We start from the raw sequence: 20,099 nt of genomic DNA on the forward strand, positions 1-20,099 counted from the left end.
AAATCACCAGCAGTTAAGGACATATGCAGTGGGGTAGTTACTGCTGCTTTGTTCACAGAGGGAAAAGGCAGGAAACAAAGTCAATGTCCACAGAGGGCCTGGGCCTGACTGAGGAAGCTCCCACACAGCCACACCTTAGAACAGTAAGCAACGATTAAAAAGAGGGGATCAGTGTTACTTCGGATGTGAATGGGTTTCCATGCAGTATTGCTGAGTAGAAAAGAAGCAGAAGTATGCAGAACACGATCCATTCTTTTGGTAAAACTAAGACCCAAAGCCCCTGCTAATAAAACATAGGATTATATGTGCCTGTATACAGTTATAGCATGAGAAGAAAATGTAGAAGGATATCTACTAAGTTACCTACTAAGAATGTACCAAATTGCATAGATGGCTGGAGTAAAAGGGACTGTTACAGCTGGAGAAGGTGGGGAGGCAGATGAGCCGATGAAGTAAGAAAAAAGTAGACTTAAGTGGAAATAGCATGTTTGAGATTATTCAATTTGCATATCTATGTAAAGATATATGTTGTGTATATATATTTTATATACTCATGTGCCAACCAAAAAATCTATAGTGAGCACTAGCCAGTTTGGCTCAGTGGTTAGAGCGCTGGCCCTCAGACTGAAGGGTCCTGTGTTCAATTTCAGCCAAGGGCACGTACCTCAGTTGCAGGCTTGATCCCTGGCCCCGGTCAGACATGTGTGGGAGGCAACTAATCGATGCCTCTGTCTCCCTCCCTTTCTCTCTCTACCAATCGATGCCCCCCCCCCCACTCTCTGAAAAAGCAATGGAACAAATATCCTCGGGAGAGGATTAAAAAAACAAAACCCACAGAGAAACTTATTTAAATTTAGTTAGAAATATGTTTTACTGGTTTCAGAGAGAGGAAGGGAGAGAGAGCGCTAGAAACAGCAATGACGAGAGAGGATCACTGACTGGCTGCCTCCTGCACACCCTCTACTGGGAATTGAGCCCACAACCCAGGCTTGTGCCCTGACTGGGAATTGAATGGTGATCTCCTGGTTCATAGGTCAACTCTCAACCACTAAGCCACCCTAGCCAGGCAAATTTAACAAATTTTGGTTATTAAAAAAAAATGCACTGTGCCCTGGCGGGTTTTGCTCAACGGTTAGAGTGTCGGCCCGAGGACTGAAGTGTCCTGGGTTTGATTCCAGCCCAGGGCATGTGCCTTGGTTGCAGGCTCGATCCCCAGCCCTGGTTGGGGCGCATGCCGGAGGCCATCCATCAATGTGTGTGTGTCTCTCTCCCCCTCCACTCTCTCTGAAGAGCAATTGGAAAAATATACTAGGGTGAGGATTAAAAAATAATGTACTGTGAAGGGAGCTTAAAAAAATGTAAAGAGTATGAAATTCTGGTATTACATCAAACAAGTTGCCTGATCAAGACACCCACTTCATGTGTTTGGATAAGCAAAATGAGATTCAATTAGCAACACTGAGCACAGAAAGACTCACACAGAAAAAGGCCTATTAGCCACGCTGGCGAAACATCTTAACTTTCAAAAGCTCACTACAAATCCAGTATTAGGAATTCTAACAATCTTTTAAAAATATCAAGCATAAGAAACAATGAAACAAATTTCATTCTAGAGTTTACTTTGACCCTAGGAAACTATAAATCAAGAACTCTATCATGTGTGATTGGGGGTTCACTGTTTGTGCCTTAGCTTAAAGTAAGATAATTGCTTCTCTGTTATCTCTGTCTCTCTTAAACTTTCAAACACACAAGAGGAAAGGGTATACAATTTCTTTGAAGTTCAATTTGATAACTGTTGTCTTAAAAACATGTAGAAGTAAACCTAAGACAGGAATTTTTATACACACACTCTGGAATCAGGAAGGAAATAGCCAAATTTAGCCGCTGCTCCCTTACCCCAAACCACTTTGTTTCATGGGCTTGGACTAGCACATGCATGGGAGGAATTATCCCAGCCTCGTAGTAGGTGCTACAGCACAAGGAAGCGATAAAAACTCCCTCTTCTGGTCATATGTAACACCACAGCTTCACAGGGTTGAAACAGCAGGTGCGTATGCATCTTTACTAGTCTACATACAAATTAAGTCTTGTGAAATGATTGTCAGGAAAAAAGTCTTTTAGCAATTATAATCAAAATATGGGTTTATATCCTAAAATGTCCCCATTAAACTTGGAAGCACAGCTACCCTAACGATTTATACATGCAGCAGGCAGGTTAAGAGAGGCACTGGTAAGGATTAACAACTTAGTTATTGGTGGTGCTAGGAAGTCACATTTCACTGCCCCCTCCTGGTGACACCAATGACAAGTTACAGTAGTTCAATAAGTCACAGTCGTACTAACCTGGAGGGCAGCTAGGAGCAGCCTCCACGTGGAGCATAACTACACGGAAGTACTGACAGACACTCCCAAAGACGACTTGGTCATTACAGCACTGTGTGTACTAATGCAACTCTAAAAATCTAAACACCCATCAGTAGGGGACTGCTTAAATTAATTTAAATACATTAATAAAGTGCAATAATAAGCAGCTTTTAAAAAGAAGGAAGAGTAATAAGCATTAACATGGAAAAATAAGGCAGATATGTTTATTGATTTTTAGAGAGCGAGGGAGGGAAGGGAGGAGAGAGAGAGAGAGAGAAAGAGAGAAAGGGAGAGAGAGAGAGAGAGAGAGAGAGAGAGAGAGAGAGAGAGAGAGAGAAAGAGAGAAAGAAAGAGAGAAAGGGAAAGAGAGAGAGAGAGAGAGAGAGAGAGAGAGAGAGAGACTGATATAAGAAACATCGTTTGGTTCCCTCCTGTACAGACGCAACCTGGGATCGAACCCACAACCTAGGTATGTGCCCTGACCAGGAATCAAACCCACAACTTTTTGGTGTACAGGACAATGCTCCAGACAACTGAACCACCCAGCCAGGAAGGTTAATTTGTGGGTTTTTTACAATGTATATTACTATTGTTAATAATAAAAATACATGTGTTTTTGTTTTTTTAATCATAAAGTTTTTGTTACCCAGATGAGAGCATGAGAAGTCCCTGAAAAGTGCACATATCCGCTTTGGTTTTCTAGCTTATATGACTAAATTACTGTTCCAGCACAAAGCAAAACAAAAAAACAAACACACATCTGAAAAGAGTAAATGACCCCAAAGACTGGCATCTCTGCAATAATTATTTTCTCTCCCTACAATCTTTAGAAAATGTCTGCAGGCTAAATATAATACATTAAGGCTTCAATACACCTTACTAAAAAGAAAAGCCCATATACAAATGGAAAGAACCCCATGATCCACAAGCTAAGTAAGTTCATCTAGTTGCTTGAGCCCAAAACCCCGTTGAGTCATTCCTCCTCCTTTCTTTTCCCATGTCGCTCACTCACCCCAGTCCAGCAGCAGGCCCTGCTGGCTTTCTATTTCCCTGCAGATTCCTGTTCTATCCGCACCTCTCAGTCTCTGCTGCAACAATCCAGCTCTCACCTGGACTAGTGCAACACAGCCCGCTAACTGTTCTCCCTGCTTCCAAACCTGCCACCTGTGTTCCACAGAGCAACAGAGTCAGATCAAAATACACCCTTGCTCAAAGCCCTCCGGTGACTTCGCCTTGGCTGTACGGTCCAATCCCGATTCCTTCTGTGGCTCACAGGGCGCCAAATCCTCTGGCCCCTGCCCCTTTCTCCAACCTTAACCTGGACCCCTCTCCTCCTTGCATATGGGTTTTCCACCTCCTCAACTGGCCTTTCTGCCAAATCCATTTCCACCTCAGGATCTGTGGAACACTGGTCCTCCAGACTGGCTCTTTTTCATCACTGGGCTTAAATACCAACTTCTCAGAGCAGCTTTCTTTGACTAGCCTTATCTAAAGAGTCTTGCCCGGCCTTTCTCTCTTTTTTAAAAAATTTATGTTTCTATTGGTTTTTAGAGAGGAAGGGAGAGGGATAGAGAAACAGAAACATCCATGAGAGGGAAACATCATAGATTGGCTGCCTCCTGCACGCCCCCTACTGGGGATTGAGCCCACAACCCGGGAATGTGCCCTGACCAGGAATCAAACCGGTGACCTCTTGGTTGAGGGGTTGGCGCTCAACCACTGAGCCACACCCCCGGCCATTCTTTCTTACATTATTCCTAGCCTTTATCACTACCTGAAATAATCTTATTTTACTTGATTTTGTCTTTCTCACTCCACTCTCCCTAAACAGAATAAAAGCTGCATGAAATCAAAGACACTGCTTTCCTAGTTCAGTAGAGAGCAATGCCTAGAGCAGACAGCAGGTACTCAATAAATATTTGTTAAATATATGGATATATCATTGCCAGATTGTTTTTTTTAAAGAAACCTCAAAGACACAGACATTAATAAAGGTACAGATTTCAGTATGAGGAAAAATCAATACATTTTATAACTACAAATGAAAATGTTGTTCCTATAAATGGCATAAATAACACCATTAAAAGGTGCCTGCTTATTATACAAAAAAAGATAAAATTATATTAACACTATTTGGCTTATGGCAAAGAAAAACTGAATTCACTGCATTCATTTTACATCATGATATTCAGTGACAAGAGGCTTAGGTCAAACGGTCAAGTGAGAATTTCCTTTGAGAGTTAAACCGATGTCCATTTTGACATGGTTCACATTTTGAGATGTGCTGCTCTTGTTGGCTCCTTTCCCTGGCTCAGCCCCCAACTGCTGGAGAAAGGCCTGGCAGGTGTCTCCAAAGCAAAAGAGCCAAGTACCTTTTTGGCTCTGCAACAAGTTTCAGTCTTTATACTGACTGCAGAAATAAATATGCCAACTAATTCTCTAAAGAAGCTGCAAAATGTAATGAGGCTGTAACAAAAAGAGGAGGAGTTTGGCTGGTTACTATGACTTGGGGTTAAATGAAGTGGGAGAACAGTCTGAAATGAAATCCAAAGACTGTGCTAAATGAAATATCTACCTCACATCACTACGTCTTCGCATTACTAAATCTTCTGAGGTAACAGGTTTACAATGCTGACCCAGCTACTGTAAGCAAAATTAAAATTCTACCAGAGCCAGAACATGTCACTAATGATAGTTTTGTGACAGGTGGAATTCATGACATCTTCTCTAGATTTTCTTTTCATTCCATACATCCGTATTATAAGCAAGAGAAACAGATATGAGTAAGTCAGAAAACCTGCCCTGGTACATTAAAAACAATTTTTTTAATTTATTGATTCTAGAGAGGGAGGCAAAGGAAGAAAGACAGAAGGAGGGGAGAGAGACGCACACACATTGGTTTGTTGCTCTACTTAGTCACTGGTTGCTCCTTGCATAGGCCCTGACTGGGGATCAAACCCACAACCTTGGAATATCTGGACAATGTTCTAACCACTTAGCAACTGGGCCAGGGCTGGCCTGGTACATTTCATCTGTGTGAATGAAATTTAATTTAGGAGTTTGATCTGTAAACTGGGATAAAACTATCCATTAAGTGTGTCTCTAAGAACAGGAAATGAGATAATACATGCAAAATACTTTGTAAATCATCAAGAGCTATTAAAAATTATCAGTCTGTGAACTTTTAAATGAATACTAGTCCTAAAAAATTAACTATCACTGATGTTTCAAAGTAGAAAATACCTAGATTATAAAAATTTAGTGGCCCCGCCAGGTAGCTCAGTTGGTTAGAGCATTGTCCCAATACACGAAGGTTGTGGGTTTGATCCTTGGTCAGGGCACATGCAAGAATCAACTAATGAATGCATAAATCAGTGGAACAAATCGATGTCTCTCTCTCCCTTCCCCTCTCTCTCTCCCTAAAGTGAATAAGTAAACAAAATATTTAAAAATTTTCTTAAAAAAATATAGTAGCCAAATTTAGCTAGCACACTGGAGGAAAAAAAAGAAACATTTTCCTCTATCCCAAAACAACGTTACTGAATAGCCAAATAAAATAACTCATTTTAAATACCTGAAGCTGGCCTGGCCGGACGTGGCTCAGCGGTTGAGCATCGACCTAGGATCCAGGAGATCGAGGTTCGATTCCCGGTCAGGGCACATGTCCAGGTTGTGGGCTTGATCAATGACTTTCTCATCATTGATGTTTCTATCTCTCTCTCCCCCTCCCTCTCCCTTCCTCTCTCTGAAATCAATAAAGATATATTTAAAAAAAATAAAATACCTGAAGCTGTTACTCCATGTAATCAATAAGATGGCAAAAAAGGGAGGGTGTTATTTATTAAACAGCAAAATCTCTGCTTCGTGATATAGGTTAGCTTAATTTCAGGATGGCAGTCACTGCTCAACTATGTGACGTGTCAACAGTCGGAATCAGCATTTTGCCAGAACCAGCCCACTGAATCTCACAAAGCAAGACTCATTTTGCTCTTATAATACTGTTCTTTGAAACCAATTAATTAGCTTTAAAAAGTATGAGTAATTTCTATTTACTCATCCTCTGATAAAAAGGACATTTTGGAAAAACAGAATTTATGCAAGTGGAGAAGCTATAAGATCGCAGCAGTGTTTCTGCCAAAGCTATTTTCACGTTATGGAAAAGCCGCATTTATGACATCCCCCTCTGTGAACAGAAGTCTGAGAGAGGGGCAGATGTGTTACACTGAAGCCAGATTCCAATGCCACTGCCAGCCAACTTGTAGGGGCACAATACATAAAATCAATTGATAAATGGCAAGGGGTGTTTATCTGTATTTCTTTTGCAGATCAACATGAGATTGGAGGATTCTGCTTCCTAGGTATGGCATTTACTAGGGCTAGGATTGGCCCTCAGTGGATAGCTTCCTAAATGTAAGAGGAAACCAAATCCAATAGCTTGAGCTGGTATTTCCTAAAACACGAAGTAGCTATCACTCCCCAACATTAATAACATTCAATTGCAAGTGAAAACTTACTCCTTTTCCAAACCTCTTCAATTCTTCTGATAACATCACACTAGCATGTGGATTTCAACAAAGAGAGCAGGCCTAGGGCGCAGAGCTGGCACTGGCAAGAACATCAAAGAATTTAATCATCTTTTCATTGTATTTATTTTTACACTTACTATCTAGGGCAAGCAACATTAATTTTCCTATTTATTCTAGTAAGCTTTTCTTCATAAAAGATTTCTTTAAATAGAAGTGATTTGATTTAAAGAAAAATATTAAGTGAAATTAAGTAAGCAAATCATAAAGATAGAACTCAATTGATTAAAATTGGGAAAAGGTGGCAGAGGTACATATGACTATGGAGGCCTTGCCCTGGGACTCAGGGCTGAGCCAAAAGGTGAACCAGTGGGTTGGCCTGACTAATATGAGGCAAAGCACTTCAATGGCTGACATTCAAGCTGGGTTTCAATTAATTACAGAGATTCTGAATATGGCACCTGTCTGAGCTGAATTAACACCACTCACTTATTTCACCTAAGTAAAGATCACCGCATGTCTGCATAAGACAGTCTGAGAGAGATTAAGGTATTCTTCATAAGCAAACTCAAAGAGAAGCAGCAGAGCACAGAGCAACTGGAGCTTATCAGAATCACCTGGAAGCTCTTTCAACCCAGCGGTGCACACAAGTCATCACCTATTCCTACCTATTCAGGTCCACAGTAAATGTATGCAAATAGGACTACACATTTTATGCTCTTCAGTAGCCAGTTTAGGACCAGCACATTTATCAGTAACTGATTAGCTGAGATTCCCAACTTAGTAAACAACTTCAAAAGAAAGGTGCTTCTGGCCCTAGGAATTTCACCATCTCAGCCCTCCTCCATACTAAAAGTTTTAGAGACAATTAATGTGACATTTTCAGCACATAATACAAACAGTTAAACATCAGTTTAAAAAAACAGGGCCTCCTTTTGTGCCTTCTGTGCTAGACTCAACAAATCTGAGTGTGGACCTGCGTCAGTCACTAGGCCAGGCACCAGGACACAATGCAGCAGAGGAGCTACTGTGAGAGAAGTGTGCTTGGCCAGCCTAAGGGTCACAATCAGCCTGGGGGCAGATTCCTGAGTCCTATCCTTGGAGATCCCTATCCAGCGGGTAATTTAGGAAGGGCCTCAGGGGGTAATTTAGGAAGGGCCTCAGGAATCGGCGCACTTAGAAAGCTCCCCTTTGGTTCAGAAGCACAGCAGGTTTGGAATCCATTGATTCAGATTATATTTTAAAAGCTGCAATTAGCAGTAAGTAACATCTTGCTCTTAAAAATACTGAGTAATAAAAGAGAAATATGAGGCATGCTGGACTATTTCAAAACATTAAAACAACATCAGGAAAGCATGTTATAACTATGCAGTTTCCAAGAAAGCAAGTGATCTATACTATGAATGCAAGCGGACTATGAAACTGGAAATGCCAACGTGACACTACCTCTCACCAGCACTGCTCACGTGGAAATCTTGGTTAACTGTTAACTACCAAAAAGGCGGCTGGGCTAGCAAAAAAGTATGCAGCCTCTTACTATTCTGGATAATAAGCTGCTCACCAACTCAGAACATTACCGCCCACATCAATTGGTTTACAAGCTTCCCGGCCACGGTAGCTTCCCTCCCTGTGCCGGCAGCAGTGGTTTTAAAGGAACTGCCTGTTGGATTCTGTAGCAACTGCTCATTTGTTCATAAAAGTCACAGATAAATGTCAGCAATACAGGAATACACAGAAGCCTGCCCACACATTTTCATCAAAAGATAAGAAAGGAGAATCCCTCCCCTGGCAGGTATGGGTTCTTTCTAACACAGTAAAAATGGACTGCCTTGGCCACTGGAAAAGATTCTGAATTTGAGAAACATTTTTTGGTGTTAACTTTGGAAAGTAAATGAATGAGAATGAAATTACAACAAAAAAAGAATGGGTTCCCAAACTAATTTTTGCTGTCCCCAAAGACAGAAGGGACACTTGCAGCCGTGGGAATGGTTCCTGGTTCTGGGAGCATGCCCACCTCTCCTTCCCTCCAGGTGAAAAGGTGTCACTCCCAAGCCACTCCAGGGCTGCCAAGGGTGCCTGCCTCCACTCACGCAGTTGTTGTCCCTAATCCCTCACACCCACCCATCTCCAAACCTCCTCTTTATTCCATGAGCCTTCTCCTTGGCCACTGCCTTGAAGATGGAACGCCTTCCACCCATCCCAGCTGAATCCCCCACCTGGTCATCATCTTTCTGACTTCTCTCTCCTACAACTTTATCAGTAACATCTCCTGAGTAGCCACAAAAGGCATTTGAGTGTGTGAATCTCGAATTCACACCTTCTCATTTGCACATTTGAAGTTAACACAATTCCTTTGTGTATACAAGGTACTGGTAGAGGAAAAGGGTAGAAATATGAATTTAAGACACTCTCTTCTACCCCTGCTATACACTGACGTTCTAAGAGACACAGAGGAAGATAAAGAAAATCATTTCCATAAAATGTGCTCTAACAACTGTGTGAAGTGTTTCTGAAAGAGGTTACATACACCTTTAAGCAGGCCTTGACTTAAACTGCAGTTTTCACACTCCCTACTTTACCACTCACTCCCAATCCACCCTGCTCACCAATCCCAAAGGACCACTAAGTCATATCACTCTGGTGCTAAAAACCCTGTAACAAGTCGCCACTGGCACATCAAGGGCAGAGATGTTTGCTGGGCACTGAGGCTCTTGAGCTAGTCCCAGGCAGCCTCTGCACACAGATCTTGCACATGTGGATGTATCAGCTCTGGCCAATGGAAACTCCATGCACTACATTCTAGACAGCCCGAATTTCCTGCTTCTGCACTTGCTCATGTCACCCCAGAGGCCACCAAATATGGCTGTTTAGTGCACAAACCATGTAGCAATATGTGGCAGCACTGTCTATCCCCATCGTAATATTTCCCATTTGAGGGGATTATAGGTGATTTTTAAAAAGTATTTTCTACAATGAACAGGTAGTATATGTCTAACAACTGAGGGGGGGAAATTGCACATGGGAAAAAGAATCCATTCTGCTCTTCAGAACAGCCTACTATGAAGGTTCTTTTCTCTAAGAAGCCTTCTTTGATTTACACAAGAAGCAATCTGTGCTCTTCCTGATTCTTAAGACCGTGCACTGTTTTATGACTTCAGACACATGCCTTCCTGTATCCACATACAGCTGTACCTTCATCTCTCTCTCACACCTATTATGTGTCAGGCATTGTATGGGTTTTACCCATGTTCTTTCATTTAATCCTCACAGGGAACCTATGAGGTTGCTATTACCATTCCCACATTATAACAAAGGAAGCCAAGGTTGAAAAACTTGCTCAAAGCAAAGAACTAACCTATGGTTCTTGCGAGCTGAAATTTAAATCCTGTCTAGTCCGGCTTCAAAATCCTAACTCCACAATACTTGGCGACTGCCTAACTGCCTTTCCAACACTAGCCTCTGAGAGCCCTGAGCAGGAAGGCAGGGCTCATCCCCGTTCTCACATCTCCAGGCCCACCCTAGGGCCTCGTCCAGAAGCAGAAACTCAAAGAATCTTCTCAGGATTACATAAAAGACTTATTCCTTGGGGGGAAAATGGTGGGATGTTGACTATGATGGTATGACTCTTAGAACAATTGCTGTCCTGACAGCAAGCTCTGTAGGTTCTAGCTTTAAAATGTATCTCAAAGCTATGCTGTCTCCCCAGCTCGACTGCCCCACCAAAGCCTTAGTTTATCATCTCGCCTGTGACTCTTCTTCCTGTTTCCACTCTTCCTCTCACACGTTTGAGGTGGGCCTGTGTTACTCCCTTACACAAACCCTCCAGTGGCCCACAAGCTGCTTCTTACCCTGGTCTAGAAGGCTGTGCATGATCAGGGTCCCTGACTACGAGGCCAGACTTCTCTACTCTCTGCTTCCTTCCACTAACTACCCTCCAGCCACATTGGCCTTCTTCAGGTCTGTGCACTGGCTCTTCCTCTGTATTGAATGCTCTTATGCCAGGTGGCCACATGGGTGGCTCCCTTCTCATCACTTAGGGATTAGGTAACCAGGGTCACCTCCTCGGAGGCTTTGCTTAAACACTATCTACAGAAGGACCCCAATGGTGTTCTCTGTCTTGAACTTGCATTTGTAGGAGTGAGGAAAATGAGGAACAACCTGCAGTTATTTTAAAAATGTTTCTAGTTAGTTTTGCCTATTTCTCCAGCTAGATTTTAAACTCCACAGAGATAGGAATCATACTACAAAGTGAATATTCAAATACTGAGTGAACCAAACTGAGTATAACACTAAGCTTTAGGATGGGAATTTTATTTTAAACACTTTAGGTGGCATTATAGCAATGCAAAAGAACATTATTTGGATCCTTTTGTGACTAAACACCCAGATAACAGCCTTGGAGATTGAAGCCCAGGGCTGGTTCAGGGGTTCATGAAACCTGAAGTCACAATGTGTCATTCTAAGTACATGTGCAATTTTGAGAGGGAACATGTCACAGCTTCAACTTAATTCACAGATTAGAACATGACATCAAAGTAGACTTAGAACTACTGAACATGGAAGTTTCAAAATCACATTTCCTTAAAAAAAGAAAGAAAGAAAGAAAAAGCCACGTCTCCATATTGGCTGTGTATTTATAATTTTACCATCCATTGAATTCCCAACTTTGGGATCTAGAAGGAAGCAAACCTTTTACTATACTGATGCAATATTTCAAAAGAGATTTTATAAAAAATCTCCCTAATTTCAATAAAAATCAGAAAATGTACATCACTTTCAATAAAATTCAGAAAATACTCAACATCTGACAATTAGAAAGCCTACTTCCTAACAGGGGGAGAGATTATATCCTACCTGGGCTGTCGCTGGCCTTCAGTTTAATCCTGCTTTACCTTTTACCCTCTAATAATGACTTTTAAATGATTAAACACTTACCATAATGTGATTGAAATGCCTGTGGTTTGACAACCTGATTACAATCGTTACACACCACCAAGTAGAAATCATCATGGGCTGGACAGAGACCAAATATTGGCATGTCTGCAACAGAGAAAGAGAACATCACTCACTCATCTGATTCTGATTAATATGAAACCATTTGGGGTGGCAATACTTTCTAAAGGAGTTGCCTAAAGATAAAGTGCACCGGGACAACTGTTACTCCAATTTAAAAGAAACTGATGCGACACCCCAGGACTAATTGAGAAATCAAATCAGGCTTACAGAAACACTGTTACAAAGGGTTAAAATAAAATGCATCCAAAATCATCAGTATGATGTAAAACAGACAAATCTATTGAAATGCAAGCAATGAATACATTTGTACAATAAAGCAACTTTAGGTGAACTCTCTCTACCAAGGGTTAAGGGGAAGAATTTGTAACCATATAAAATGCTTAATGATTCACAAAGCTGTACCATCTAGTGGTTTTATTTGTTTACCTATGCATTCTATTCCAGCCATCTGATCTCTGAGTTCTATAGAACAGTTGAAAAAGAAAGCAGAGGTTTCACTGAAGAGTAAAAGAGCTGGTTTCATCAGCATGCAATATAAAAAAATTATTATTTTAAAATGTTTGGGGTTTTTTTGTTTTTTATTTTAGAGAGAGGGAGAGGGATAGAGACAGAAGAATCAATAAGAGAGACAGACATTGATCGGCTGCCTCTTGCACGCCCCCTATACTGGGGATTAAGCCTGCAACTCAGGCATGTGCCCTGACCCGGAATCCAACCGAGGACCTCTTGGACCTCTTGGGTCAATGCTCAACCACTCAACCAGACCGATTGGGCCAAAAAAATTATTTTTGTACACTTTTTTCAGGTCACAACCACCTCTAGTCCTTTGCTTACATACTGATGCCACTAGACAGACAGAACTTCAGTACAAACACAGCATTTCATACATTAACCTAGGACAGGATAAGATACAAGTTGGATTTTTTTATAGTAAGAAGTTTAAATTTAATTAAGACAAATGTAGAACTCAATTATTTTCATATACATGAAAAATGAAAGTAAATACTGGTAATATACAGGGGTGAGCAAAAGTAGGTTTATAGTTTTCTGTATGGGAAATAATACAATAATTAATGAATAATAATACAAGAATAAACTGCATTTCATGTACTCACAACTGTAAGCCCACTTTTGCCAACCCCTGTATGGTGAACTAACCATGAACAATTAATTAACAACAACCTAGGAAACAGGGCTAACAGTTTCAGATCCAGAATCTAAATCTTTTAAATATTTCAAAATTGATTTTAAACAAGTATTTCACACTATCAGTACTCTTTATAATATCTGCAGTGAATGGGTAATTAGTACATTTCAATTAGGCAAATATTTTAGTAGACCAAATTTAAAGGGGAGAAAAGATCTAAAAAGCTGATCAGCATCTGCTTTCTTTCTCGTAAGATTTCATTTCACACTTTCTCCAGCTTGGGTGATCTTGGTGGTGCTAAAGAAAAAAGACAACGTCCTGAGGATATGGGAAGTGATAATAATCTCTAATCTAGCATCTACACAAGGCTATAGCTCAGATTTTCTTCAACATCTTCTATCACCCTGAACTGCACAGATTGCTAGCTATGAAGCTGAAAAGTACCAGGGGCCAGCAAGATTCTGCGATGCAGCAGCAGCACTGAGCTGTTTATACGTGTTACCATCTTGTTCTACCCTCGTAACTGCCTAGGTAGATACCATGCGTTATGAGCTCACTCTAAAGGGGAGGAAACCGATTCACAGAGAGGTGAAGCACTTTAAGTCCAGAGCTGAGATTCCGTTCTGATTCATTGCAATGGCATACTTTTGGTCCCTTAAAGAGTACAGTAATATAATTTTTAGAAATTCCTTCCAGATTCCAACTCCAATAATTTGGAATGTCAGGGCTGAACACCTTTGATGCATAAACTGATTAGATAACATAAGCCTAGTAGACTGCTGACTTCTGTGACTAAGCTTAATTTAATGAAAAATAAGAGCCAAACAATGTGCTATTTTCCTTGAAAGCATGCCCACACTGAATTAAAACTAGAACATGTGGGGGAAGAGGAAAGGTTATACCAATGCAATGATCAACATGTTTTCCATGGCTATAGTTTCTTGACATGACATTTCATTTAACAAAAAAAAAATTCAAAGTAGTTTACCTTAAATTCCATATACCTCTGTGCTAAATGCCTCCAATACAAGACAAATAAGAAGGAAAATCTGAATTACAGAAATGGTACAACATTCATAATTTATAGCCAAAAAGTATGAAATGCCTATAAGTATCAAATCACCAGTTTCATATTAACTCAGTTCTATTAGTTAAATAGTAGTTAAAACAGCATTAAACGTGTGGTCTCAATTGAGATTTATGCCTCTGTGATGAGCTGGTTTGCGTGGCTCCCCACAGCACTCAATGTTAAACAATGCTGCTTAAAATATGTCACTCTGCGAAATACCAGATACTTCTGGGGACGAGCCCCTCTCCCCCCACCCTCCCTTTATAAATAAGGCAATTTTTAAAAATAAAAAACTATACCAATCCTTTCAAGTCATAGAAATTCAATTGGCTGCAATGATGACTGTAGAAAATTGTTCTTTTTTGCTCTGATTCCATTGATCCTTTTGTTAGACTCAGAAACACTAATAAAATTAAGAGGGTAGGGGTCATTCTGTAAGGAACCAGGAATCTATACTTCTGTAAGAAGTTCAAGTTCCCCAATAACTTAAGATCATTTGTAATTGATGATGACAGTAATAATGGTTATTATTACTGGTAATAATGGTAATAAGACAGGCTAGAAAGCCAGGACAAGCGGAAGAGGAAAACTGAGACATAAACAGCAGTTTGCAGCCATCTAGGTGAAAATCTAGGTGCCCAGCAGTTTGCAACCACCTAATAAATCCTATCTTCCCTAAACCAAAGATACTTAAGAGCAAATGGTTGCACTTCCCCTCCCCAACCAGACAGTAAATAGCTTAAATCACCTCACTTGGAGAGATAACAAATTCAATTAGTGCCATTTGCCAATCACACCCAAGGACAGATGAAGTTAAGGGAATAAATCTCATTTTGGTACTACAGCATAAAGCTGATAAATATCCTATTAAGATCCGCCCCTAAGATCTCCCCTTAACACCTAGCCTTTAAAACCCCTCAAAAGGAAGGTCCTAGCTCATGCTCTTCCTCCCAGAAGCAGGCACACCTCTTTCTTACCCCCTACCCCTTTTCTCCCCTACCAGGCATGGGTCTCCTAAACTCTAGGTACCCCAAGAGGTTTGCAACCAGGGCAGCAATGGGCAGCAGCAGTTCGTCCTGGGCAAACCTCCTGAACCTGTCCCCTAGGCCCCCTTTTCCCTGACTTTTATGTAAGCCAAAGCAGCCCAGCCTAGGCTCATTTTTCCACCTAGTCCCTCTCCTGTTATCCTAGGCCCTTCCTTATTTCACTGTTCCCAGCTTTAACAAACGTCCTCTAAAAATCACCTGGACTCGGGCTGTGAAATATTTTCTGCACGAGGTCAAGAACCCACACACTAACAGCCAGACGTACCCCTGCTCAGGGCCAAGCCCCCTTTCCGATAACAGTAAAACAGGGGCATTTGCTGAGAGACTGCTTTGCAAGGTGCTTTTATATGTTTTATCCTAGAACAGAATCCTCATTTTACTGATGGACATGCGAACTTGTCTAATACCACCCAGCAAGAAAGTACAGCAGGATGCAAACTTGGGTTTGCACTACCTGTGAGCTCAGTTCTTCATCTCTGACTAGCACACCACATCTCCCTAAAAAGCCTGCAAGTGTGCACACACGCACACAAAGAATCCCTGTGGGAAGAAGCACGGTGTACTATCTAGTCCATGCTACCCTATGTAACCAAGCTCCAGTTATGAAAATCTAAAGCAACTTTAATTTTAGCTTTCTAAATTCTTTACTTTCAGATATCCATATTTGGAAGTAAGCTAGAAGACACAAAATAATTTAAATAAAATGTTGTCTTCAGAAAAAAAGAGTTCTATATCTTTTTTCTGCACTGGGACATTCCAGAGGCCTTAGCAACAGAAACAGTGTGGAATGTTGTGACAACAGAGAAAATAAAATAATTTTTGTGAGAGACCGTATGTATGTTTCTGAATATTTTAATTAAAAAAATGTTTTATAAATTTATTGATTGATTTTTAGAGAGAAAGGAAGGGAGGAAAGGAGGGAGAGAGAAAGGGAGGGAGAGAGAGAGAGAAAGAAACATCAATTTGTTGTTTCACTTAGTTATGCATTCATTGGTTGCTTCTTGTATGTGCCCTGACCGGTGATCGAACCTGTAACCCTCATGTATCAGGATGATGCTCTAACCAACTGAGCTACCTGGCCAGGGCCTTTAAGTTTTGTTTGTTTTTTGTTTAATCCTCACCTAAGAATATTTTTTCCAATGCTTTTTCAGACAGAATGGAAGAAAAAGAGAGAGAGAGGGAGAGAGAGAGACACCAATGTGAAAGAGACACATTGACTGGCTGCCTCTCTCACATGCACCGACGGGCTGGGGATCGAGCCTGCAACTGAGGTCTGTGCTCTTGGCCAGAGTCAAACCTGGGACCCTTCAGTTTGCAGGCCAACGCTCCAACCACTGAGGCAAACTGGCCAGGGCAAGTTTTTTTACTTTTTATTTTATTTACTGATTTTAGAGAGGGAGGGAGGGAGAGAGACATCAATCTGCTGTTCCACCTATCTATATACCCACTGGCTGATTCCTGTATATGCCCTGACTAGGGATCAAACCTGTAACCCCAAAATATTGGGATGACGCTCCAACCACCCCAGCTACCTGGCAGTGCTGTTTCTGAATATTTTTAAAACATAAATTCACCATCAGCCCATCTACAAATTAAGATATGAACCTTGCTCAAAAGTAAGGAGGGAAACGCTTGATTTACTACTGAAAACAAAGTAGAGTTGATAAAAACGATTTCCTACTAACTTAGTAAAGCTTACAAAACAGACTTTAAATATGCAACTTAAACCATTACACACTTCAAAATAATGAAAAGTTTAAACACTGTACTTGACCATATGGATTCTGAACTAATTTGAAAAAACAGACTTTATTGTGTGTAAGCCCTAAGTCTTTCTCAGGATTCAGGTCACCCCGACCTTCTGGTTAGCGAATGGCTCAGCACCCACATGGAGGTCATTATGTACTCTGTAGACCCCAGGCCAGCACAGCGGGAAGAACTGGGTTTGAGAACATGGACATGTGAGTACCTGTGTGCAGAGCCTCCCCAATCACATGTGGAATGAAGGCCCTTTTCCTGAAATTAGACCCTGCACAGGAGTAAATGTATTCAGTTACTTTGGTGCTGCTACCCCTGTGTTGAAGACTGGGCCCATCAACAAAACTTGAGTGTTGGAGTAAAGCATCTCATCTCTGCAGTACCCTGGCTTGTCTCCCTTCTCTCATGCTCCCAAACGTCTACACGTCAGTGACTCCCACATTTCTCTCTCTATCCCAGACGGCTCCCAAGTCCTGTTAGACTCACATATCCAACTGCCTACCAAACACTGCCATCTGGATGTCTTCTATACACCTCAAATGGAGCAAGCATGTCCAAGAGAACTTTGCTTCCCACCCTGCCCTGTTTCCCACCCTCCAAAACCCTTCCCTCTTTGGGTAAATGACACTATTTGTCTCCTCAACTGTTTAACCTAAAAACCCAGATGACATGTACAACTCCTCTTTCCCTCCTCACATCCAGGCTACTGGCAGGTCTGGTAAGCTCTACAATCCTTTCCTAGAGCTGCTAGAGTGATTCTTTGAAGCCTTCCAACAAATCATGTCACTAGCATTAAAATCTCTCCAATAGCTTCCCACTCCTCTTGGAATAAAATTCCAGCCCTTCCCTCGAAGGCTCTGCCAGATGTTTGTCCACCTCCCTCTACCTCTCTGTTCCCTTATTCCCTGCTCCTCTCTTCTTAGCTCTCACTCTGCTCCAGGCACAAGGACCTCCCCATCCTCTCTTTAGACCCAGCAAGCCCTTTGGCAGCCAGGCTCTGCCCTTGCTCATCACAAGATGCCTGGTGCATTCTCATACATCAGGTCTCCAGCTCAGCTGTCATCCCTCCAAAGGGCTGGCCCTTTCCCTCCCCAATTAGCTACTCTCTGTCACAGGTATTTTAAGCAGAATGGCTAATAGTATGGGCCACTTCCTATTACTCTGAATAGAATGTGACCTTGGGCAAGTTCTGTAACCTCTTTGAAATTTTCAGTCACTTCATTTGTCAAATGGTGAAGATCACAGTACCGAACTCACTGAGCACTTCACAGGGCAGAAAGATTATGAGAATTAATACAAAGCCAGAGAAGGCCCTAGGAACAGCTCACTCAATGTTCCCACCATGGACTGTGAGACAGGAGTCATGCACCCCCATTGTATTGCTCAGGAAACTAAGGCACACAGACACCAAGATCTCCCCACAAGCTAGTAAGTGGCAGAGTCAAGATTTGAACTCAGATCTGCTGGGCTCACAAGCCTAGGTAATTCCCAACAATCTCCCCAAAGTACTGCCAGAATCTGTCTCCTCCATGACACTCCCACTGCCAGTATCCTGAGATCAGGGACTGGTGGCTTCCACATACACTCTATACCCAGGACAGATCTCAGAGGGCCGGAGTTTCTTCCATCTTCAGCCTCCTCCACTCTGTTGCCAAAGACACTGCCCTACAAAACAATAATGCCATTCCTCTCCTTGAGAATCTCTGCTGGCTCCAAAATGGAGCTTGGACCCCTGACCCACCACTCTGCAAGCAAGGCTCCTAGCACTCTGGTTCCACCCATCTCTCCAGTCTGAGCCAACCTGCTCCAATTTCAAGACTGTCTTGGCCATCTCCCACAATCCCACCTACTAGCCAGACCAGGTCTGTAGTATATAAAGCTTTTCCCTCTTCTTGCTGGAATTCCCATCATTCAACAGAACCAGCTCCAAGGCCTCTGCTATGCTCTTACTCATACATTCACACCTCCATTACAGTTCTTCACTCATCAATTTATACTTTATCAATGGTAATGTATAAGAGGACACCTCTGTAGCTGTCTGACAGCAGACTCCTTGCCTTACCTAGCACAGGTCCTGAGAAGTGAGCTCTTGCTGTGTGCTTATGAAATAATAATGACTGGCATCTAGAACTCTTCCATAGCTTCCAGGTGCTCTTAGGATAAAAACGAAGATACTTTTTTAAAAAAATGTTTTTATTGATTTTTAGAGAGAGAGAAAGGGAGAGGGAGATAGAGAAACATCAATTGGCTGCTTCCTACACACACCCTATTGGGGATTGAGCCCACAACCTGGGCATGTGCCCTGACTGGGAATGGAGCTGGCGACCTCTCAGTGCATGGGATGCTCAAGCAACTGAGCCACACTGGCCAGGGCAAAAAGAAACAAAGATTCTTGACCTGGCCCATAAGGCACTGGACAGTCCAAACCTGCCTCTCTCCCCACTGGTTCTCTGCATCTGGCCCTTCTGGCCATCGTGTTGTTCCTGGAGCACAACATGCTCTGTCCTGTCATAGCACCTTCATGCTTGCTGTTCCCTCTGCCTGGAACTCAGTTCCTCCAGATCTTTACCTGGCATGCTTTACTTCATTCAGTCTCAGCCTCCATGTCACTTCCTTGGAGACCTGACTAGGCAGGGCCCTGTTACATGCTCTCAGAGCACTGACTTAACCTGTCCACATGGCAACATACCTCCTTTGTAAGTATCCATCTACTGTGTGAGCCTTAATATCCTCCCATTAGACTAAGTTCCACGTCTGTCTTATTTTCTGCTCTAGTGACAGTACCTAACAACGTCTAACTGGACCAATACAAAGCAGCAGTGTTAAATATTATTTGATGGATAATAACTGACGTGTTCAATTAAGTCCCTGTGGTGCCATCATCAGTCAAGGTTATAATTGTGTCTTTATGTCATTTAATGACATACAGTCAGTCTTCCACTCGAAGTGGGTATGCCACTCTGAGAGACAAAAGTTCAAAGATGAGAACATTTCTCTGAATACACGATCCCATTCTAGGAGGCAGTTTCTGGTAAAATGTTGCGTTTCAGGGTCTGATTGTCAAATATGCACATTGGCAAATTCTCTTGCTAGTGTGAGCAGTACAGTAACTAAGGGCAATTCTGGAGTCAGACTACTTGGATTCAAGTCCCTATCCTTCGTCTTATTACCTATGT

General features: G+C 41.9%; 1 protein-coding gene across 4 annotated transcripts in view; it reads right to left on the reverse strand.

The window, feature by feature from the left end:
- ATXN7 (ataxin 7) overlaps window positions 1-20,099 on the reverse strand; it is a 133,244-nt gene that overhangs the window by 36,714 nt on the left and 76,431 nt on the right. For all 4 annotated transcript variants that reach the window (XM_081160284.1, XM_081160285.1, XM_081160287.1 and 1 more), the window contains one exon: window positions 11,823-11,927. In XM_081160284.1, coding sequence (XP_081016410.1) covers window positions 11,823-11,927 — 105 coding nt within the window. The remainder of the gene's footprint in view (window positions 1-11,822; window positions 11,928-20,099) is intronic.

This window comes from Miniopterus schreibersii (genome assembly GCF_964146895.1).
Source record: "Miniopterus schreibersii genome assembly, chromosome: 15".
NCBI lineage: Eukaryota > Metazoa > Chordata > Mammalia > Chiroptera > Miniopteridae > Miniopterus > Miniopterus schreibersii.